The sequence below is a fragment of the Phlebotomus papatasi genome, chromosome 2 (genome assembly GCF_024763615.1).
Source record: "Phlebotomus papatasi isolate M1 chromosome 2, Ppap_2.1, whole genome shotgun sequence".
Lineage (NCBI taxonomy): Eukaryota > Metazoa > Arthropoda > Insecta > Diptera > Psychodidae > Phlebotomus > Phlebotomus papatasi.
The window spans coordinates 79996101-80021854 of NC_077223.1; the positions used below are offsets into that span (position 1 = coordinate 79996101).

A 25754-nucleotide genomic window follows, 5' to 3' on the forward strand; every position below is an offset into this window, starting at 1 on the left:
TAGTTTTTGGTTCTTTTTTTCAAAATAAATTATAGAAATCTGGCATTTGAAATCAAAATCTGAGAATTTGCAATACAATTTCTCCTTTTTTTCGAGGTTATGTTTAACATAACCTCCATAACCTAAATCAAATTTAATTAAAACCATTTCTAAAAGTGGCGCTGTCAGCACAGCACAAATGCGCTGGGTGCTTACAAGAGCGATAAACTACCTTACAAAAAGTGAAAAAATAAAAATATTCAAATAAATTGTTTAATAAAAGATGCATGTTTGATTTTTTGATAGTTTTATTTATTTCCTTCCATTTGTCTCTGTGATATTTTTGTTCTCAACCGTTTTTTTTTTGGTAATGTGTTTTACACAAAGAACTATTAATTTTTTCTTAGATAAGATTTTTTTTTCTTGAAAGTTTCCATTTTATTTTCTCATAATCCATTTTTTTGTGAGAAAATTTAATGTTTATTTACAAATAATGAAAATATATATTTTTTTCATTTTTGCTAAAGTCGGACTAAATTTCATCAATAAAATCTTTTTTTTTGTATCTTCGAGACTGGACATTTTGAACTGATTGATAATCCCCCAGAATATAAAATAATAAAAATAAAAATAAAATTGTTATCTGGTCTAAATGATTGAGGTTGAAAAAGGTCATAAAAGTCTCGATGTAAAATGCTGCAAAGTTGCACGATTCGTTCAATAGAGACAAAAATTAGAACAAAAAAAAACATGAGGAATGGACTGACAGAGTAAAGGGATAGGGGAACGTTTTTTGGGAAGTGAAAGTGAATTAAACTCGGATTAATTCAGATGGCAGGGAATTGGTGGGGGGTAGGGACTGACAGGACACTCACATTGTACGAATAAAGAAGAAATAAAACATTCTCACTCACAAAATCAAAAATTGAACAATCACTCTGCACCACCAGAAATCCGGATGATTTTAGATCTCTGTCAGTTCTCCTCACTTTCGGCATTCTTGGCATTTCCAGTCTCCTGCAAGACACTCGTGGACGTAGCCGGAGCACTCGATGTGCTCTGGGTGGCTTCACTGGGCACCGCTTCCGGTTGCGCCGGAGGTTCCACCCTGGCCTGCCGAAACACCTCCAGCACCTCAAAGTGCGTAAAGAGATTCGTCACACCAGAGTCAAAATGCAGAATCCGCGTAAGTGGTGCTCCCAATCTCTTCAGTAAATCCGTAAAAGCCTTCTCATCTCGCCTTATCCATGGCCTCCGATCATCCAGCACCTGATACGGCGTCACATGTACATGCAGATTGATATTGAGTCGCGTCAGAGTCTCCAGTAGACTCCGTGACGTGATCCACGTATTCTTGGGCGCACTGTGACCCCCATCCAACCAATACATGTCACGTATACGCGACACCAGCCTCATCATGCTGCTGTCATCGGGCGTGAGGGTCTTGAGGTAGTGGAACTCATAGATAAATTGATTGAGCACCACGCTGCCCTTGCTGAAGGCAATCAACGTAAGTGTGGCCTTGTCCAGGTTCAACCCTTCGCGCCACCACAGCAAATCACTGGCATTAGGAACTCCTATTGAGTCCACGGACTCCTCAGCAGCCTGAATTAGAGATTACATTTTCCTGACTTTAATATTTCATCGCTTGTATTATAAAAAGGGGTGGCAAAACACCCCTTCGCATCATTTATCGTTTACCGGTTCACAACCGATTTGAACCGATTCATAAATCTCTCAAAAAGATCCCCCAAAATAGTTTTAAAAGTAATAGGATTGATTTTCAGATAAAAATTTTTGATCGGTTATGAACCGGTTCATTACCGATTCAAAACCGATTAGAACTGGTTCAGTTTTGTCGGAAATTCCAAGACCTTTCCAACGACCCCAAATATGACCCCATTCGCTTGATGAATGCGCTCTCTAGTGTCTTTTTAACCTTTGACCTTGAAAAACCGTTATTAGGAATGATTCAACTGTATTTTCGTCTAAGGACGAAATGTTCGCCTGGGTAATCTCTAAAACATATCCAAAAATGAAAAAAAATTGCACGACGCGTTTTTTTAGACGCGTTTTCTCTGTAGAGTTCGAGCAGTAAAAGGAGTAAAAGGCTCTCACTATCAGTAAAATGAAAACTTTGCAAAGTGTAGTTAGTAAGCTATGCAAGAATGCGAGAAACCTACAAGGAAGCCGAAAGATCGAGTCGAGGAATCTATAATGCGTAGGAACCCATGAGGAATCAAAGAAAAAAGGGGTGGCAAAGCGTCCCAGGAATTGCAAAATCTTCGAACTCGTAACTTAGATGCTATACCTCAAAAGTACTTTCGTATCATTTACGGTTTACCGGTACTCAACCGATTTGAATCGATTCATATCACTCAATGGATTCCACAAAATAGTTTGAAGAGTACAAATAAAAATTATATTCGAACAAAAATTACTTATCGGTAAATAACCGGTTCATTACCGGTTCACAACCGATTCGAATCGACTTATAAATCACTCAAAATATTTCCAAAGATACACCTCAGGCGTAATTTAATTGAATTTCGCATAAAAATTATTTATCGGTTATAAACCGATTAATTACCGATTCAAAACCGATTGGAACCGGTTCAGTTTTGTCGGAAATTCCAAGACCTTTCCAACGACCCCAAACATGACCCCACTCATTTGATAAATGCGCTCTCTAGTGCCTTTTTAACCTTTGACCTTGAAAAACCGTTATTAGGAATGAGGGCAGAATCACATTGACAGTAAAATGCTCACCGTATTTAGTTAATTTACGCATTTTCATTGCAAGTATTACGCAAATTCTCGATTACCGTATTACCTTATCTCATACTCGGTGGCACTAGGTGAAAATAATATACGAAACAGTGAGCAAAAAAAAACTGTATGAGAAATTAATCGTACAGTTTGTTTTGCTCACCGTTTATCGCATTTTCGTTTTATTTCTTCAATTTTCTTATATTATTTTCATCTAGTGTCACCGAATATTAGATAAGATAATACGGTAGTGGAAAATTTGCGTAAGAATTGCAATGAAAATGCGTAAATTAACGAAATACGGTGAGGCTACGGCGAGCATTTTATTGTCAATGTGATTCTGTCCTGATTCAACGGTATTTTCGTCTAAGGACAAAATGCCCGCCTGGGTAATCTCTTCTAAAACATATCCAAAAATGAAAAAAAAATCGCAAGACGCGTTTTCGAGCAATGCCAAAAAACATGCTTTTGGCATTGACATATTACTGCGCTCTCCGTGGAGTTCGAGCAGTAATATGAATAACTCGAGTGATCCATAAGAACTCAAAGAAACCGAAGAATGAACTCACGAGAAACTCGAAGAAACCATAAGGAAGCCATGGAAAGCGTTTGGGTTTTGATTGGACCGTAGAATTCAAAGATTTTCGGAAAAATTGTGAACTCGAACTACTTTGATTCCTATTGATTTAGCCCTTGTTTGACCTTCAAGAGAATCCGTAGGAACCCATATAATATATAACCAAAAAATTAAAGGTGTAAAGGCAACTCAAGGAACCTACAAGAACTCACGGAAAACCCGAAGAAACTACAAGGAATTCACGAAAAACGTTTCGGCGGTAGAATCTCTAAAAAGTTTTCCGGAAAAATGGGAGCTTGAAGATTTTGGGTTCCTTTGAGATTTTTCTTATCAGAAACTCGAAGAACCCAAAGGAAACGCAAATGTGTGTTGGACCCGAGGTACCGGGAACTTGAAACATTTTGATAACTTTTGATATGAACACAGAGGATCTGTAGGGATCCAAAGGAATCAAAGAGAAAAATATGGGTAACTCGGAGAACCTACAAGAAACCATAAAAAATCACGAGAAACGCAAAGAAATATTGGGAGTCCGAATGACAATGATTACTTTTGAACTTTTTGAGGGAGTCGTTGGCCTCAAGTGGAACCCGAAGAACCCAAAGAAAACCCAAACGCTTTCCGGGAATTCGAACGATTTTGATTACTTTTTGAGTTCCTGCTTGTTAAGCAGCCAAGGAAAACACGGAGAGCCCATACAGGAACTGAAAAAAATCATGGAGTACTCAAAGAATCTAAAGGAACCATTAGGAATACTTGGAAATTCAGTGGTTTTTTTCTTTCAGGGTAACCGGAAGTTCTAACTTTTTTTTAGTTGCTTTTTAACAGAATATCAACGATCTCACAGAGTAACTGAGGAACCTAAAGGAGAACAGAAGAACCGAGAACACGAAATACTTTAACTAACCGTAGATGAAGGAATTTTGCATACCTGGCTTTTAGTAAGCTTTTCTTTAATTTGAGCACTTAAGGATGATCTTCATTGATCAGATATAGTAGATCGGATCGATAAAGATCATTCCTAAATGCTAGAATAAAAAAAACTTATGAACAATGGGGAAGCAAAGTATCGAAAGAAACTAGGAAAGACCGTTAGAAACATTTCGAAACCCAAAAGTTTTTTTCAGGTAACCATAGGTTTAAAGTTTGATCAGAACTAGGACTTCGGGATCACTATAATTAGGAATTTCAGGAACCCGGGGTCCCGTTTTACTCAATGCTTGGTTTCAGGAATAATTCCGATCTCAAAGTATAGTATACCGAGATTTCGGGATCCCATATTGAAAATCCCAGTTCGATCAACTTTTGAGTTCTTTCATTTTGTTAAAAATTCAAAGACCCTATGGGGAATTGATGACGTTGAAAAAAACACGGGAAATCCGGGGAAACCAAAGGAACCAGAAGAATTCATGGATTTTTTTTTTTGGGAAACCTGGAATTTGAACCATTTCGACCACTTACGGGTTATCGATATTTTTTTAAAATTAAAGTTTAGACTTCTCTAGAGAGCGTATTTTTCATCCAATTGGGGTAACTATAAGGTCATATGAAAGGTCTTGGAACTTAGAACCAAAATAAAAAAGAAATTATAAAAAAAATCATCAATAAAAAAAGCCTTGCTTCGCACTTTGCAAACTAGGTGCTTTAATGAATGAAATGTTATCACTTTCTAAAGACAAAATATATTTAGAAAGCAGAGATTCTTGGTAGGGCTGCGTACATCTTAAAAGTGATATAAAACAAATTCCAAAAATATTTTTAGAACATTTAAGAAAAGTAAAATAGAAAATATAAAAAACGCGATTTGGGAACAGGTTTTTTTCAATTATTGTAATTTTTTCTGATAAAAAGATTTATGAGAATGTTTTTTTTAATTTAAAATTAAAATTCAGACGTTAACTACACGGGCGTAACTAAAAAACTGATTGCTGTCAAAAACCAAAAATTTAGCTTATGCTCAATACCAATTATCTCGTACAATTTACCATTATCCGTTAATCCGAGACACCCTCCTTTTAGTTCTTTCTCTAATTTCATTTTAGCTGATAATTTATTAAAGGGACCGTCATGCTTTGTAAATATATTTTTGTTTATTACTTTTTTAATATGAAAAAAAATATATTTAAAATTTTATTAATCATTGAAAATGAATAAGAACTAAATTTGAGATTTTATCTTCGAATTTCGCATGTCACTCTACACATTGCAATTTGCAAATTTGAATTGTAAATTTCACTTTTTTTTTGAAGGATGAATATTTTGACTTTAAATTTTTTTCAATAGAATTTTACTTTAGAGTAAGGAAGAAACAAAAGAACTAACCTGAAGGAGATCGAGAGACAAATCCGTCGGCAATCGAGGAATTGAATTGCATGAGTTGTCCTTGCAGGTGAAACCGATTCCGCTGTCCGACTCAACATTCACAGTGTCCTGCACTTGAAGAATATCAATGTCCATATCCTGCCCAGTATCCTGAGCAGCTGCATTTGACGTTACCGTTGAACTCGTTGCTGTCGCCGTTGACGTTGTCGTCGCCGTTGCACTTGTTGAGCTCGAAAATGCCGTCATTTGACTGATGAGCTCACTTTCTGGTATCGAACGAATCCTCACTGGGATGTTCTGCAAGAGTCTACAAAAAGTTGGTCATGAGCAAATAGACCGAAAGACAAAAAAAATTAGGATGCAGAAAATGTGCCGAGACTCACTTTTCGAGATGTTGCAGTGCATGATTCATGGGTGTGTGATCTGGAATTCCGGCATTGCAGCCCCTCACAAAGTTATCATAGCAGCTGAATGTCTTGAATTCCATCCTAAAATATACATGGCTACATTAATCATCCCCCGGGAAGGTGATGCTTGGTCAGGAAAAGGGTTTCGCCTTAGACAATCAACAAGTCATGCACCCACCTGACGGCCTTTATTATCACAATGTGGGACTTTGGAAAGTTATTCCGCAGCATCAACGCCGTATTCTCCAAATTATACTTTATATAGGCCTTACTGTCTCGATGAACTTGCATATTCTCTGGGAAGTCCTAAGAAGGAAACAAAAAACTACTGATGAGCCTTGATCTGCTTATTGCAGGGGAAATTCCTAATTTGAACCAACTCGGAATGCATGAAATTTTGAATAAAGGCCTTTGGAATTTAATTTGAGAAATTGCTAGTTTTATAAATAAAATCAAAATATTTAGGGACCGGATACCGGATGTAACATAGAATGTCCTCTAAAATTTTATCCTAAAACTTGATCTTATCGATTGGTCGAGCCGAGATAATATATTTCTTTTAGAACTTGTTTTTTGATCACAGCGCCCCTTGTGTCAATGTGACGTACTTCAAACCCAAGTAGCAATTTGAAGTAAGATTACCGTTGGATGTATGTATTCTGGATTCCAAAATCGGGTCCTATCCCTATGACGGTCGTCAGAGAGTCGAATGACGGAAAGTGGGGAATAATATGACGGTAATTACGGAAGTCATTTGGCGTCCTCATAATAACTCTGAGATTACTCGCTCAAGACTAAAATATGACGTCGACTTCCAATAACTTCCAGTGTCCCTATAAAAAATCTTCCCCTCACTGGGTATATGCGAGGGGAAATTTTACTTGTCAAATGGCAAATAGAATTATTCAGTACTGTGAATTCGCGAAGTATAGTAAGGTGAGGTAACTGGATCGTTTTCCGGAGAGTGCTATTTAAACGCTTGTTTTTGGACTGATAAAATTATTATTTACTTCTTCTAAATCCATAGAATTATTCACTGTTTCATTCAGAAACATAATATTAAAAAAATTATCAAAAATATTAAAGAAAATTTATAAAATAATGATAATACTGAAATAAGTCAGCATGCACTAACTGGGTCGCCTTTTCGCTAATTCACTTTTAATTAAACCTTTGGATTTAAAATACTTTTTTCACAAGGAAAAAAAACAATAAATGTTTTCAATCAACCAGCTGTCATTAGCGAAAATATCACTGCTAGAAAATTTTTAGTGAAGAATCCAGCTGGTACAAGATTGAAATGAGTCGATTACACTCACTTATTTAATGGATAAAAATATTATCTTTGCTTTTTCTCAAACTTGAATAGTTATATTATGTTACTGTAGTGACTATATTATGGAAATAAAAATAAAAATATTATTTTAAGTGGATTAGTCATAAACGATCCAGATAGCGAAGCGCCCGGATTAGCACACTTGACTATAGTTGAATTTGCGCGTATTTTCTCAACAATATTATAGTGTGCAATGGGCGGAAAAGCTCCTCCATTAGAAATGTGTGTTGTGATTCGAAAATGTACAGTGCCGACAGGAATTAAATGAAAATTAGGCAATTTTTTGCATGATAAACACACAAACACTTTTTTTTATAAAATGAAATTTTGTGGTTCAGGAGTTTGATTCAGTTTCTGTAGTGTCTTGTGATTAAAATTTTGTATCGGAAAGACCTGAAAGACCTATTTAGTGAAAATTTTAAAAGATTTTTTGTGTTGTTGCTATCCAGTTAGAAAATTTTTGACATGTCGGATGACTCATTCGAAGGGCAAAATCTTCGAAAATGTATGAGTAGTGAATTAGGGAAAAAATTAGAGAAATTTACATAGAACGAATCTTGAGTAATGCTGTGACCAAAATACGACGCGAATACGACTAATTTTTAAGATTCCAATTAGGAGTAATATTTTTGACCTTTTCTTGTACACCAAAAACTACACAGTAAAAAATAAGTACCACTATAATAGTAGGTAATTTTTGACATCTCTATTATAGTGGTAATTTTGGGAAAAATGTAATTTTTAAAACGTGTAATCTTCAGCGTGTAATTTCTTTTCCTTGTAATCTTCACAATGTAATCTTAAATAGTGTGTAAATTGGAGCATGTAAAAGTGAAAAACTTGTAATTTCGAATGTATAATTTTATTTTCTTGTAAAATTTACAATAATTTTTACAATTTAATATGTTTTTGCACAAAAAGTTTTCGCTGTCATATGCTTCCAGAATAGCTGCTGATTTTATGGTCTTGCGTGAATTCTTTATTAAAGAAGATACTTTGGTGACGAATCTGTAAATAAACGACGAGATATTGTGAAATAGAAGTTTTCCTGTTTCAAAAATGGAAATAAGAAAAAAACTCTGACCTTTTGAGGCTAATACATTCCTTCACAACTCCACCAGCTATTCCTCCTTTATGTTCTCCCTAATTGTTGTTCCGTCAGGATCGAGACAGATCTTCGTTCCTTCGTCTGTATGCCCATCTCCGTGATCAACTTCTCTCTGTAAAGATAAAATAAACCAAATTGTACAAAAGAACCTTAATATGGATGTCACTCATCGCATTTAGTGCCCCAAAAAGTCCATACTAAGGAAAATTGTTCCAGGAACTTATCGCGATTATAGAAGTTCAATAGTGAAAAATGCGCTTTCTTCTTTCGCTAAAACTGGCAAGAATCACTAAGCGATGTATTTGAAACTCACTAAGAAGACAGAAGGACCCCATAGTGCAAAAACATTGAGGGAAGTAGTGTATTCCGGGAATGACATGCGGTGTTTTAGGAAGTTCAAAATCTTCCAAATTTGCTCAAGTTTTCTCCACGGTATTCACATTAAAATCCTTCGAGGTGCAATTGGAGGGTTGATGATCACAAAGGCAGTTGATTTGGAGGCTCCCTACTGCCACAAAAGCACCCTGTGAAGTTGAAAACTGGACAGAAAACTGACAAACGTGCAAAAATATAGCAAGTAATGACGCCGCTGCAATTTAATCACTTTTTTCATAATCACTTGTATAAAACCCTGAAAATCCACACTGAGCAGAAGTATTGCACCATTTTCTTGAGGGATTTGGTCTTATTTCTCATTATTAGAATCTATAAAACTCAAAAAACTAAAGAAAATACTCACCGAGGTGGATGCTTCCAGCAGCTGTCAAACTATAATGGCGATTTTACACGTTTCTGATTACATGCACCAAATTTTACACGCTGCGCAATATTTACCACTTTTTAAGTGACACTGTTCCACTTTAATAGTGGTAAAAATTACATATTTGAATTACATGCTGAAAATTTTGACACAAATTATTTTTTACACAAAATTTACCATTTTTATAGTGGTAAAAATCAAAATTTACAATTTTTTTAGTGGTAATTTGGAAATTACACGTTATTTTTTTTTACATGATTTTTTACTGTGTAGTCATTTTTAAGTCAGAGTAATTTTTTGCGGATTGGGAAATATGTCGGAAAATTGTTGACAACAATTCACAAGGTAAAGTTGGTACTAGCGCAGTGTTATAATAATTAAAGTCATTGTCCATTCTCTTAAAAAAGACATTTTTGTCCAAGTGTATAAAATAAGTCCTCAATAAGTACATTAAGTCCTTAACCCTTTAAGGACGATTGGAACACCGGTGTCCCATAAAGAAAATAATTTTTCCCGACTACCCAAAGTTATTTTTTTCTTATGTCTGTAAATAATTGTAAAGTAGAAGGTTGCAGGAATTGAGAATATTTTTTGCAAGTCTCTAGCTATTTGCTATGTAGTAAATATTTAAGCTCAAAAATGGCGAATTTTTAAATTCTCAAATTCATAATTGATTTTATTTATTTTTTATACTTCCAATTTGTTTTAAGCAAAACCCTTTTGGCAATAAAAATTACAATACTCGTACGTAATACTTTTCATTAAAGCGAAAAATATTATTCATTGGTATTGAAGAAAAATTACTTAAATTTTTGGGCTATTTTTGCCCCTATCGTTCATAGAAGCACAAAATACACCGAATATTTAAAAAAAAAAAACAATTTTTGACGAAAATTGCTTTTAGTGTGTAGACACCATAAGTCCCAATAGCTTGTAATCGGGGAAAGTTATTGAGCCCCGAGAATTCCAAAATCTGTTAAATCTCTCTTTTTATGCCCTCAATTTCCGATACGGAAGGGTAAAATCTTTCCTTTAGACGTGTGATCCGGGAATGTCAATCATATAAAATGCATATAATCGTAGCGAGTCAGGTGAATTTCACCAATTGGAATCACCGAGAACACTGAAAATCTACAGAATTTTCAGTACAGCACTGGAGGAGCTACAACTTATGCCCATTTTTTTCTGGTCTTGGAAAGGCAACATTTGGCCTCCAAGCCGCATTCGAAACCCGAGTTATACTACCTGAGTTAAACTACTAAATAGTGCTTAAGCGATACTACTTAATTAAGTACTTAATGAAAATACTTTTCATGTCTTTTACACAAACTACTTAATTAAGGATTTTTACAAAAGCCTTTATTCTGTACTTACTATTAAAGCACAGTTTCGCCATATTAAATTAGATATTCGCCGCAAAGCTCTGACGTTCGCCTCGTTTTTATATACAATAGAGTCTCTCAAATTCGGGTATTTAGGACCAAAATGTCACCCGAATTAGGGCGGAATTACATTGACAGCGAAATGTTTCACCGTATGTCGTTAATTTACGCATTTTTATTGCAATTCTTACGCAAATTTTCCATTATCGTTTTACCTTATCTCAAACTCGGTGGAATTAGGTTAAAATAATATAAGAAAATTTAATAAATAAAACAAAAATTCGATAAATGGTGAGCAATAAAAAACTGTAAGAGAAATTAATCGTACAGTTTTTTTGCTCACCGTTTATCGAATTTTCATTTTATTTCTTCAATTATCTTATATTATTTTCACCTAGTGCCACCGAGTATGAGATAAGGTAATACGGTAATGGAAAATTTGCGTAATTCTTGCAATGAAAATGCGTAAATTAACGATATACAGTGAGTGTCAATAGTTTGTTGCCTAATGGATGTTTGAGAAATCAAGTGAAAAAAATGATAGAAAAAAATAGTTTTCCAAATTTTTCTTTTTGCAGATGAGTTCCTTGTAATCCGTAGATATTATTTATAATTTTCAAAAAAAATAATTAATTTTATTTCATATCAAAAATAATTGTTTTCCAAAAGATGGTCATTTTTGAAAAATCAAAAGTTTGTTGCCTCATTAAAAAAACTAATTCAAAATGGTGAAAACGTGCAACCAACTTTATGTAAACCGGTTACATTTTGAGCTTATGTCATTTGACAGGCAAATGGTAGATTTGTACATTTTTAAGGCTGTCAATGGTAAATATATAGGTGTAAAAGTGATGATAAATAACAAGAAATAATCAGTTTTTTGATAATTCATAATTTAGGTTATAATGGCAAATTACAAAAAGTTGAAAGGTGGGATATTATCCAGAGATACTGCTGGAAGGAATCGGCGTCGCTTAATTGCCAAATTTTATGGAAATTCATGAAAAGTTATACATAAAATGGTCAAATATTATAGTTATGAGGCACGAGTACATATGAAAAACGCTACTGGTAGACCCAGGGTTTCAACTCAGAAAGTCGATAACCGCATTCTAGGTATCTCTGATAGTAACCCCATGATGTTTGCTTCAAAAATTCAGAGTCGGCTGGTTACAGAAGGCATACAGGCTCCAAATGTTTCGAAAATCAAACTCAAAATGAAAGAAAATATAAGAATAGGTACTTGGCTCGCAAGATTCCATTGGTAAGCAAAACCAAACTGCGTAAGAGGTTGTATTTTTACGTTTTTAGCATGCTCCAAGTGAATTTACAACCTTTTAACCAGATTGGTTTTGTTTACCAATGGAAACCTGCAAACCAAGTAATTATTCTTACCACTTTCATTAAATTGCGGTTGGTTTTGAAGCCTGTATGCCTTCTGTAACCAGCCGACTCTGAATTTCTGAAGCAAACATCATGGGGTTACTATCAGAGATACCTAGAATGCGGTTATCGACTTTCTGAGTCGAAACCCTGGGTCTACCAGTAGCGTTTTTCATATGTACTCGTGCCTCATAACTATAATATTTGACCATTTTATGTATAACTTTTCATGAATTTCCATAAAATTTGGCAATTAAGCGACACCGATTCCTTCCAGCAGTATCTCTGGACAATATCCCACCTTTCAACTTTTTGTAATTTGCAATTATAACCTAAATTATGAATTATCAAAAAACTGATCATTTCTTGTTATTTATCATCACTCTTACACCTATATATTTAACGTTGACAGCCTTAAAAATGTACAAATCCACCATTTGCCTATCAAATGACATAAGCTCAAAATTTAACCGGTTTACATAAAGTTGGTTGCACGTTTTCACCATTTTGAATTAGTTTTTTTAATGAGGCAACAAACTTTTGATTTTTCAAAAATGACCAACTTTTGGAAAACAATTATTTTTGATATGAAATAAAATTAATTTTTTTTTTTGAAAACTATAAATAATATCTACGGATTACAAGGAGCTCATCTGCAAAAAGAAAAATTTGGAAAAGTATTTTTTTCTATCATTTTTTTCACTTGATTTCTCAAACATTCATTAGGCAACAAACTATTGACACTCACTGTACGTGATAATGTGATTCTGCCCTTTCGCGCAACAAGTTTTTTGAAATGCAACGATTTTTTATTCATCTGCATACACATATTGAGTTTACATACTCATATTTATGGTAAATTTCAAGAAAACCCCTTAATAGTGCAAAAACACATCAAAACTAAGATAAACCATAGTAAATTTGAGCATATTTGCTTCATTTGATAATCATAATCAAACTTTGAAAAATAACAACAAACTTTTTTCAAATTTAACTACTGCCCAAATTAAAAAATTGCCCGATCTTAAAAAAAGCCGAATTTGCGAGATTCTACTGTATTTTTAAGTAGTTTATTGTGGCGATTTTTACGAGGATTAGATTTAGAACTCAAGGAAGCCCCAAGCTTATAAATTCTTGACGGGCGGGAAGATCGTCCGCACAATGGGCGCCGCCACAGTTACGATATTTAATGACTGCTTCAAAAGAAAATTTTTCACTTTTATGGGACCCACTACATTTCTTACAACGGGGCGGGATGTGACAATTGCAGGATCTATGATCAAAAATTAAACAATTTTCACAAAAGTAGCTCAATGCTATGATCACATTCATGAGCGAGCTGATGCTCCTGAGTTGTGCTAAGTAGGACCATTATAGTCGAGTAGGGGAAAGTATTCTCCCTTCGAACGTTCATGCCTTGGAATAATGTGAATTTCTTTTATCTTCTCTAAGAGACTTACACATAATTATAACGCAATTATCAATAATTGATGATAAAGCTAACTAATATTAGATAGAAATGTGTAAGTCACTTAGGAAAAATAAAAGAAAATTCATAATATTCGAAGGCATGACCGTACGAAGGGAGAGTACTTCCCCCTACTTAATGTATTAGCCGGGACTTCTCTTTTAAACTTTATTTTTTTTAAGCTTAGGTTAATTTAGAACGGAATATACAGGCTGGTCAATTTTTGAATTTCGACCCCTTTTAGCTCTGGTCACGTCAAGAAATGACCGAGGAATTTTAGTTTTTTTGTTTGATAGAGGTATAAAATCCAGCTATAACATACTAAAATTTGAGCTTGATTTGTGTCATAGGATAAGGGTCTTGACAGACTTGAGAATTAGCCAAGAGACGGCTTAGCGTAATTATATTCGAAATAATGGTTAAACCACATTTCTATCATTTTCCGCTAAGTCGCCTCTCGGCTTAAGTCCTAAGTGTGTCAAGGACCTAAGAATTATCTGTTGCAGATAATTGTAGTTTCCCGACAGCATACGAATTTTATCGACCTCATTTCTGTCATAGGGCTTCATCTATTCGAATAAGAAAAATGGAAAATTCTCTTTTTAAAAATGCGCTGCTAGCGATGGCTTCAAACTTTTGATGGCAGAAGAACTTGTGGCATTTCATATGACTTTTCTGATTATTTTATTTTATTGTCACATCGTAACTTTATCATTGACGTCATTCTCTGTCAAAAGAAAAACTCCTTTCGGCCAAAACAAGACTTAGCCTTTGTATTAATTTTAATTATTTCAAAACTTTTACAAAAAACTCGATGTCCCGCAATTAAACATAAATAAATAATTTTTATTTTCCTCTAATAAGCTTTGTAGGTGGGCGTGGCCAATTTTTCAATAACTGAATTCCGTTCATATTCCAATTAAAAATAAAAGTATAGACGTTGTAAAATTGATTTTATTGCAGTTTGTTAATAAATTTTTGTATTTTATTAATAAATTGAAAATCAAAAAACAAGTTTATTTGGCCATTGCTCCTGAAAGGGGCGTTGCTTCATTTTTTTTGGGAGGAGCTATTAAATTCAAAATTATTATGTTACTTTGTTAACTATATAAAATTATTTTGTCATTCTCTGGGAAAAAGAGAGTAGAATTGAACACATTTTCATGTTAATTCCCAACGCGCAATAACTTTTGTTTTGTAAATATATTTTTGACATTTTAATGAGAGAGAATGGAGCAGAGATCTAGTCATCTCCCTCTCTCTTATAGGAAATTTTGAAAAATGTTTACAAACAAAAGTTAATTTGCGTTGGGCACAAAAGTGTGAATACAACTTTTTCAAGGACATAAAGGGCAACTTTAAATACACCTAAAGGTAATATTTACACAAATTTCTAATCCTCACAGTTAGAATAAAATAAATATTACTGGAATGTTATTTAAATATTTTTGGATTTCTCTAAAAAAATGTCTTTTGGGTTACCGGTGCATGGAGACAAACTGATTTTTAAAGGATTAAAAACTATTAAAGTTTCAGTTCAAAATATTAACACTCCAACACGGAACAATCTATAACTGAAGAATTCATAAATCTAATGCAATCTTCTGTGGAAATGGGTAAACTAAACTAAAATTAAACTTGCATTTCAAATGTTTATCCCAAACTAAATTGTAATTCGACGATAAATTTTCTGCAAAGAAAATCTTTTTTGTGTCTTTCACGTGCTTTTGATCTCATCCTGGGTTGTCAAGAGCGCGTCTGAGAGTTTGGAAAACAATTTCACAATATATCGTGCCGAATGAATCAATTGGAAGAGATGTTATTCTAAAATTAGTCTTCGACTCTCTTCTTTCCGAGTGTGTTTGCATGCCCCGGTGGAGAATACAATATTTTACAGCTTTTCCCATTAAAATTGAGCATAATGACGGGTATATAGAAAAAGATTCTTTTGAAGTTCATCCCTGTGATCACAAGCCAAAATCAATTGGCTCTCAGAAATATCATTTTTGACTTACCTGAATGTCACCACCAAAGTACACAACTGCCGTATTTTCTGGCTCCTCTCCGTCCGCCTCTGAGGGCTTCTGGAGCGGTGGACAGTAGATCACATCATTCACGCGTCCCTCGAAACCACTGACGCCCGTCAGACGGATTGGTCCGCCACCAGAGCCACTTAATCTCGCTGGGTTGTTGCCCAGCATCCTCCGTCTCTTACGCTGCGATTCCTCGTGGAAGTCTCTACGCCTTCCCCCTATCCTCTCCCTCCGCCTGACTCTGGTGAGAGTGTGAATATTGCGCGAAAGTGCCTGAAAACACAAAGTGAACGCTCATGCAAATCTCAGCAGGAGATGTATCTCTAGCACTTGAAAATTCGATTTAAATGTGTATCAGAGACATTTCAAGTTTCTTGTTATTTTTAACAATATTAAAATTTAAAAATTCTAACAAATTTTTAATTGAAGCGTTTATCATTTTATTTTAAAAATTTAATTTAGTTAATTTACGTTGGATAGTCGCGAAGATTAAAAAACAGCATATTTTCATTTCTCTAATTTTTTTAACTGCTCGAACTTCACGGAAAAGCTGCAGTCTTACCATTCTAGTTTCTAAATAGAGATATCGACTTGCAGGCTTCGATGGCCCCCCACAAAATAACAATTATCGAACTAACTTTTAATCTCTCCAAATACTTTTTTCTTTTTACTTATTTCAAAATTGCCCCTGGAAATTCTGTTCATTTTTGAATAAATTGTTAAAGTTGAACAATTTGTTTATAGATAACCTCTTACCGAAAAAATCGTCACCTTGGATTATTCGAGGTCAAAGCACAACTAGAGCTGGAGGGCCTAATTTTCACCCGATTTGATTAAAATCGGATATATTTAACAGGTTTTGAAATTCCAAATTCGACTACATTGATTATAATCGGTAATGAATCGATAAAGTGACGGTAATGACTTTCTTTTGAAAATTCTGTGTCGCTCTTTTTTGGTCTTCTGACCCATATAAAATTCAAACGGTAAAAGATATCGACATTTGGTTTGCGATGACCCCTCCTAAAATAACATTATCTCGAAACTTATCATTTGTTTCCCATTCCCTCTTCATTCGTTTCCTATCCCCCTTCTTACTGACAAAAATGTGGTTCTTCTCTTCTAATTTGTCTTAAAATTGGTCTTGGCGTTTTGTAGCCAATTACTTGAACATTTCGTTCATACAGTCAAGTGTGCTAATCCGGACGCTTCGCTATCTGGATCGTTTATGACTAATCCACTTAAAATAATATTTTTACTTTTATTTCTGTAATATACTCACTACAGTAACATAATATAACTATTCAAGTATGAAAAAAACAAAAATAATATTTTTATCCATTAAATAAGTGAGTGTAATCGACTCATTTCAATCTTGTGCCAGCTGGGTTCTTCACTAAAAATTTTCTAGCAGTAATATTTTCGTTAATGACAGCTGGTTGATTGAAAACATTTATTGTTTTTTTCCTTGTGAAAAAAAAAATAAATCCAAAGGTTTAATTAAAAGTGAATTAGCGAAAAGGTGACCCAGTTTGTGCAGGCTGACTTATTTCAGTGTTATCATTTTTATAAACTTTCTTTAATATTTTTAATTTTTTTTTAATATTATGTTTCTGAATGAAACAGTGAATAATTCTATGGATTTAAAATAAATAAAAAAAGAATTTCATCTGTCCAAAAACAAGCGTTTAAGTAGCACTCTTCGGAAAACGATCCAGTTACCCCACCTTATTATAGACACCTTTCACCGGAGAAATCGCCAGCTTGAGTTAGTCAATGACAAAGTTAAGCCACCTTCAGGGAGGGTTTATTTTTTAACCAATTTGTTCAAATTTGGATTTATTTGAATGGTTTAGGTATGGCATACCCGACTGAATCGGTTTCAATTGGTAAAGTATAATTTTCTAAAATTAGTTTCAAGGATAATGATTTTTTAAAATAACCTCTTCTGCAGCAATTTTCAACGAGATGGTTTTATGATGATTTACAGACAAATTTAAATCGTTATTAAACTTGTATGCACCCAAAACATGTGCGAAGAATATTTAGGCAGATCTCCTTATCGGGAGTTCGAAAAGCTCATGAAGCCTCGGGCAGTGCCAGTCGTGTTAATATCATAATAAAAAAATATTTAAATTAATCTTTTAAGCATTAAATTAAAAGTATAACATTTTCGAGACTTTTTATAATTTTGTGGTAGACAAGATTACTCAGCATAGACTCATCTGAAGTTCAAAAATCAAATATTTCGTGATAGTTATTTTCTTTATTTATTTTCTTTTATTTTTTTGTTAATTTTACTCTTCTTTCAAGTGTTGTTTGTTTAAAGGATTTTTGAAAAAAAAAAAAAAGAAATTTGGACTTTTTGCAGAATTTTACGCGAACTTTACCATTTTTGGTGTGATATACATCACGTTTCGTCTTGTAAAATAAATTGTCATCAAGGAAACAACAAATTCTAGTTCAACTCTTCTATTAACAGGAAATATTTATTTGGTTTTTTTGACTTCATAGTTCAAATTAATCTATTCTGAGTTATCGTGACCACCAATGTAAAGTGGATCTCATAATGAAGTTTACACTGTCTTAAAAACATTTTATTGAAATAAACATGTTTAAAAATTTCTTTTTGAAAAAAATCTTTTTGGATCATGTACTTTATTTATCTTAGATTTGAAATTTTCACTTCACAAAAAAAATAGATAAAAAAATAGATAGAAAAATTGTCCCAAATTAGGAGAGATCCGACCGGGACAGAATTAGCCAGAAAATGAAATTTTTCATTGAGTATAATTTGTAAAAGAATGTTTCTACTATCTGTAGTAAGTAGTTTAGAAATAAAAATTAGTGTTTTGTGGTACCCCGTGTTTGGTGGTGCCCCAGTTTCCCCTATATCCTTTTAAGGTAAACTAAACTATAACATCCCATTATAAGACTCTATCGGTGGCTCATTTTGCCCCGGTCTCTCTTACTTAATTTTACCTTACTGGGTTTCTAATGTAAAAGATTAAAAGGCTATTAAGAGAGTATTTCCAACCTAATTTGTTCCTGTTGGATCCCACTGGAAAGGTCTTAGAATCTCTGATAAGTCTGAACCGGTTCAAATCGGTTATGAGCCGGTAAGAAACCGATAATAAATTTTCATCCGATATTTATTTATATTACATTAGGAAGCACTAGTCGTAAATCCGATTGATATCAGTTACTAAAGGCTTCATAAACCTTCTTGGAATGGTCATTTGATGCTCATTGGACTTGACTGTTGTTCTGCTCCTGAATTTACTACAATAAATTTGTCATACGATAATGTCATCTTGTTACAGAATTCCCCTACTGCTTCAAAATGGGAATTTTTAACAGAATAGAGAATATTACCTTAAAAAACACTGTTATTGAATTATAAATTTCATAATATTATCTATGTCACAATTTTATTAATTGATTCTTTGTACTCCAGATAAATTAAAAATCCATTCATATTGATAAGTTTTAACAAAAATAATCCCATAAGAAGCAGGTTTTGAATTAGGCTATTCTACCCTATACGGTGTGAAAACGTTTTTGCGATATTATGGAACTCATGTGCACGGTGCTTGCACATTAAACTGGACCTTTCAAAAACACAATTATTCTTTGGGATATATAGCATTTAAATAATGTTTTCGAGCATTTCATCTCTTTTATTAATAAATTTGCTTTCGGCAATGTATCTCTAATAGAAAATGAATTAATTTAAAAATTGTTGGACAGCAAAAATCGAACAAATATTTTAAAAACCTCAAAGAAAACAAATTGTTGAACTATATATACAAGTTTTGAGATCAGAAAAAAGTATGATTTAAGAAGAATAACAATAAACCCAAAAGGTCTCAAGGTTTTCCGAGTAGTAAACTGGCATTAATCTGTGAATGTATCTGAGTGTTGAGATTGAATTATATGTGAAAATTTTATGAGATATTTTACATGATTTTCCATACTAAAAATAGATTTTCTGGTGAATATTTTCCTGTCTCTCTCACATCATCATCCGCCACCGAGTCACTCACAAATTTCTGACCCACTTAAGAATCTTCACATTATTTTTTTTTTTCAAATTTATTCGCTCACATTCACCTCCCCAGTAATTCCATCGAGTCAATATAAATAAAAACATATTGCTATAAATATAAATGGAATTCTTGTAGTTTTTTTCTTTTTGTTTAAATTGTCTACAACGCGCACTTCACTTATTCAAAGTAAAAGTCTTCAGCAGAATCTTTATCACTGTCACCACAGCATTTGGCAAATCTCAATCGAACATCTTCCATACAGAGTCTGAGATCTTCCTTCATCTCCTTCATTTTCACACGAACTTCCTCACGCATGAGATTGTACGCCATGGCCACAAGACCCATCCCAAAGAGCATGTAAACAAAATTTATGGCTAATTTCGTTTGTTTTCCACTCTGGGAATCAAGAATATTGGCTCCTGGGACAAAGTCCCCAATACCAATCTTACAGAGACTCGTAACGCAAAAATATGCCGAGTCCAGATAATTCCAATTCTCCCATTCAGCAAACATAATGGTCCCTGTTGCCACATACGCAATAATGACCCAGAGACAGGCTGTCGAGGGCACAATGACCTTCTTCGGGAGACCCGATTCGGGATCAATGGTAGCCCCATCTGTTCCTCCTTCATGACTACACTCATGAAACCATCTGTACAGCCACTTGAAGCACTGAGCCAAAACCCGACCCATACTCAAGAAATACAGGATATACAGAGGAATACCGAATGTAGCATAGATAACCGTCGTACCCTTGCCCCATTGTGTCCGTGGCACCATATTCCCATACCCAATCATCGTGAATACCGACAAACAGAACATCAGAGCAGCCGGAAAGGTCCAAACTTCATCTGGAGTTCTACCATCGTAACCCTTTCGCACTAATGCCGCAAAATCTGACTGAAATTTCACCAACACTTCATTAGTATCCCTCAACCATTCGGATCTATTGAACAAATTGTGCTCCTCAACAATTGTCCACAGATCCATTGCACAATTTCGTCTCAAATTCATCGCATACTCCAGCTGAGGATTCACCTCCTGCGTCTCAACGGACATAAATGCTGCCGCACCCACAAGGGCATAGGCTACAATAAGTGCCCCAACTCCCACTTGTGTACACATAAAAGCCACAAATTTCCGGCAGCAATCTTTGATCTTCTCCCGTGGATCACTGCCAGTCGTTGAAGATGAGCCACGGCTCCGCACCGAAGCTCTCTGACGCATTTTCTACAGACTCAATTCACTCACGCAAATAAGAACCGTCCCGATGGAAGATCTCAAGTAAACTGATCGTGATTGGGGAGAAATCTTGAAACCGTGACGAAAGTATTTTGGTTCACACAGCGAATGCGCCAAGAGAATATTCAATGAAAACAATTATACGTAAAGAATTAGATGAACTTCCCACCATAAAGCAATTCGGGAGTAAAAATAGGCAAAATACTTTTATTTTAATGATAATCTCTATAAAAATGAATTTTACAGAATTTGAAAAAAAAATTAAAAGAATTCGAGGACACCGCCAAATACCATTATTGATGACTTAAATGTCTTAAGTCGGCTTGAGATTGTAAATTGGTTTAAGATCATTAATAAACCTCTGCAAAATAGGCTCTGCAATGCACTTTTTTTTTTCAAATTTCGTATAACATAATACATACAAATACCGGTTAATTACCGATTCATTATCGGTAAAATCTAAGTCTTCAGCGTATGAAAGTTTGGGATAAATCTTTACTGCCAAATTCATTAGGCTAAATATTTTCGAGGATCAGCCTGAGTGTATTTGGGCCCTTGTGCCCTATAGACACACTTACGACTAAAGTCCAGAGACAACTAAGCTCGTTCATAGCCAAGTCAGTTCCTGACACACAACAAACGAGGCTTAACATTTTCTAGCACTCACAAAACATAACTTTCGTGGGTTTTTATGCAGATATTTCTACTGAAATGCACTTTCAAATTTTTCATTTTCAAAGTACACCTTTGAAAATGAAACTACTTTTAAATTTATTTCACAATTCACGTATAAGAACAAGAATTATTCACTAGAATCGCCTAAATTATCTTAAGTCGCGAGTTAGCTTCCATCTCACAAATAATTGTAATTAACAATTATTATTGCACGTTGAGACATCAATTTACAAATAGTTTCATTTTCAGAGTAGTATTAGTACATTTTAGTAGAAATATCTGCATTAAATTCCACGAAAGTTATGTTTTGTGAGTGCCAGAAACACCACTCCACTTCTCCACTTCTTATTTTCAAGATTTTGTCGAATTGGCGGGAAAGATACCAAGAAAACTTATGGACGGATTGAAACTTGAAACGCATAAGGGCTTATTTTCTTCAGAATTAAATGCTCTTCTAGTTGAACCTAAATGATTTCAGAAAATCTCTTTTTTCCTATGTTTTACAGCATGTTAAAATCAAAATTTTATCCGAAAAACCTAATTTAAAAAAACAAACATGGGAAAAAGGTCCAATTTTATAATTTTCTTCAGTTTTCCTTGGTTTAAGTATGAATTAAACTTATGAGTTTTGAAAATTAATCTGTTTTTTTTTTCAGACAAAAATTATTATCTGCAGATTTCCCGCCAATTAGGTCGTACTGTGACGAAGCGCTCCAGTAAATTACTCATTATTCCGCCATTTTGTAATTTTTTTTCGAAAAAAAAATTATTTAAGCACTTTGAATGTGTATAAATATATTATCCAAGATTTCATAAAGCTTGACCGTTTCCTTCTCCTCCAAATCCTCGATCGATCTCCTCCAAAATCGCAGTGTTTGGTGCTACCCTGTGTTTGGTGGTGTCCCAGTTTCCCCTAAGTCTTGGGTTTCTATAATTCGGGAAACCCCCTATTTATATAATTGGTATCAAAATAATTACTAGACTCCATTCCCATCAGTATACTACTAAGCCGTCTTCTGGATTAAGCAATAGGTATGTCTAATATCCTAAACACACTTACGGCTTAAATCGAGAGACCGCTTAACGTAATCATAATGAAAATAATGATTTGACTAGATTCCCATCAGTTTCGTGTTAATAAACTGGTTTACACCCAAAAACCATGCAAAAAGATAGTACAGGCAATGCTCGTGAATATTCGAACATTTCACAAAGCTGGAACGCTTTGCCATCTCTTTTTTCCCTGTAAATCCCACTGTAGTAGGCTCCCTCTCAATCAGGCATATGGGACAAAATTTCATCCAAATTATAGATTTGGATGACATCTCTATTCGGGCGTCAAAGTCATTGTAAATTCCACAGAAAAACATTCAATTGATTCAATTATAAAGAATCACGATTAAACAAGAGGAATTATAGCGAATTTGAACAAATTTGCTTCAAAATCAAACGTGAAAATTGACAACAAAATTCTTCGCCCAATTGAAAAAGAGCCGATTGAGCGAGATTCTATTGTACCAATTTATCAAATTTAAAAGTCAAAAAGCTTCTAGGGAGTTTATTTATCAACCAATTTGGACGAACTTGGGTGCGTTGGAGAGGTCTTGAAATCCTGGGAATACACCGGTTTCAATCGGTTGTAAATTGGTAATAAAACGATATTTAATTTTAAATAAACCAAATATTGATTTTTTGGAGGGTATCGGTTTTTAAAGTAAGCAAAGCGCAACAACATGTAAAACAAGAAACTGAAAAAATTGTATTTAGGGTAAGTCTGCCAAATTTCGCCCAGCTTCTAATTTCGGCCACTTTGAGTGTAATTTCGGCCATGCAAATAAATTAATTAAAATTATGTATGTAATCTTCGAATAGTTAATGAATTCATTTTCCTTTTAAATGTTTGTTCATTTTAGGAAGTATTAGGGTAAGTGTGCCAAATTTCGGCATAGTTGCATGTAAGCACCGAAGTCCTAAGTTTGAAATGCAATATTTTTAATTCATATTGATATTTTTTGTTACTTCCTTTTCGGGAGGGTTGTGTGAAACCTTCAAGACGTTTATCATTTTTGTTTTCTTTAAATCACTTCCTAAAATATTGAAAAATTAATAAAAATATGGACATTGCTTTGGGTAGTATTTCGGCCACTTTGTGTGAAATTTCGGCCACCTTTCTTCTGACCACATTTTGTGACGCAACGGATAGAAAATTTCAAAACGTCAAACGGAACAAGTTTAATATTTAATTTAATACGTTTATATGACCCACAAGCCCAGAGATCTTCCGTGTAATTTGTCCTAAACACCTGAAGAGTAGCATCTCAAATTTACGCGCAGATTCCCGTAGCAATTTGCCCTTCCTGAACTCTTCCAATGACTTTTTCACATCATCTTTTTCATAGAAGCGATGGTTTTTTTCTCTGGACATTGTAGAATTCAGAAATTGAAAAGAAAACATAAAATGAATAAGAAATTTAGGAAAGCAAAAGGTGTGGCCGAAATAGGCAACACTACCTCACCGTAGAGACGCTCACAAAGTATATACTTTTTTACGCGAAATACAGGACCCAGCTGGGAAATTTTACCCGAAATTTTAAGATTGATTCACTATTAACATAAACAGAAACAATCTTTAATGAAAGCTAATCAATTTCCATGAAAAACACCGAAGGAAAACCTTCTGCACTTCACCACAAATCACAACACTGCTAGAGACACAATCGATCTGTCACATTTTTTGTAAGACTCTTTCCACACTGAGTTTTTACAACGCAATTTAAATTCAAATTATACCTAAAATTTAACGATCTTTGTGTTAATACATCCTAAAATGAATAAATATTTGAAAGCAAAATGAATTCATTAACTATTCGAAGATTACATACATAATTTTAATTAATTTATTTGCATGGCCGAAATTACACTCAAAGTGGCCGAAATTAGAAGCTGGCCGAAATTTGGCACACTTACCCTAACACAAAGATGATTGTTAAATTATAGATATAATTTGAATTTAAATAGTGTTGTAAAAACTCAATTTGGAAAGAGTCTTACAAAAAATGTGACACATCGCTTGTGTTTTTAGCAATCTTGTGATTTGTGGTGAAATACAGAGGGTTTTCTTTCGATGTTTTTCATGAACATTGATTAGTTTTCATTAAAGATTCTTTCTGTTTAATTTAATAGTGAATCAATCTTTATATTTATGGTAAAATTTCGCAGCTGGATCCTGTATTTCGCGTAAAAATGTATATACTTTGTGAGCGTCTCTCCAGTGAGGTAATGTTCCCTATTCCGGCAACATCTTTTGCTTTCCTAAATTTCTTATTCATTTTATGTTTTTTATTTCAATTCCTGAGTTCTACAGTGTTCAGAGAAAAAATCATCGCTTCTATGAAAAAGATAATGTGGAAAAGGCCTTGGAAGACTTCAGGAAGGGCAAATTGCTACGGGAATCTGCGCGTAAATTTGAGATGCTATCCTTCAGGTCTTCACGATAAATTACACGGAAGATCTCAGGGCTTGTGGGTCATATAAACGTATTACACTAAATATTAAACTCGTTCCGTTTGGCATTTTGAAATTTTCTATCCGTTGCGTTACAAAGGGTGGTCAGAAAAAAGGTGGCCGGAATTTCACTCAAAGTGGCCGGAATACTACCCAAAGCAATGTCCATATTTTTATTAATTTTTCAATATTTTGGGAAGTGATTTAAAGAAAACAAAGATGATAAACTAGTTTTCAAGGTTTCACACAACCCTCCCGAAAAGGAAGTAACAAGAAATATCAATATAAATTAAAAATATTGCATATCAAACTAAGGACTTCGGTGCTTATTTGCAACTTTGTCGAAATTTGGCACAATTACCCTATACATTTTCGTGATTTTGAATAGGTTTCGAGTCGAACTTTGGATTAGTGAAAATCGGTTTTACGAACCGGTAAGCGAAGAACACAGTTAAAAGGAAAAATGAAACAATTTTCAGAGAGCTCAGAAATATGCACAATCCTCACGATTCTTTTTCAATTTTATATAGTTACACGATTTCCAATTGGAAACCACGGGTTCGGGCATTTCTTAATGGTTAGATAATTTGCCATATCATCGATTCATCAGCCGAACACTTACAATTTGACCTTTTGTCATCCCGATCCATAAATTCGGAACTAGCGGAAAAGATGTAATTTTTATAGCTCCAGTTGCATCTTTTACTTCAGGAAAATTTCATAAAGTCAAAATTCACTTCTCTTTCCGTCTCAAAAGATT

At 34.2% G+C, this 25754-nt stretch overlaps 1 protein-coding gene across 7 annotated transcripts in view; it reads right to left on the minus strand.

Annotated features, from left to right (window-relative positions):
• Positions 1–269: 269 nt before the first annotated feature.
• LOC129804595 (mitochondrial protein C2orf69 homolog) overlaps positions 270–25754 on the minus strand; it is a 28013-nt gene continuing 2528 nt past the window's right edge. The window contains exons 2-7 of one of the 7 annotated variants that reach the window (XR_008752003.1): positions 15507–15797; positions 6233–6360; positions 6031–6135; positions 5648–5954; positions 894–1584; positions 270–675 (exon numbers count right to left, since the gene is read on the minus strand). Coding sequence is in view for 4 of the 7 variants with exons in the window: in XM_055852080.1 (XP_055708055.1) it covers positions 955–1584; positions 5648–5954; positions 6031–6150; positions 6233–6360; positions 15507–15692 (1371 nt within the window). In the remaining 3 variants the exon portion in view is untranslated. Of the gene's footprint in view, positions 1585–5647; positions 5955–6030; positions 6151–6232; positions 6361–15506; positions 15798–19501; positions 20860–25754 lie in introns of those variants that run through there. The other 6 variants (XR_008752002.1, XM_055852082.1, XM_055852080.1 and 3 more) reach the window with 6 other exon arrangements.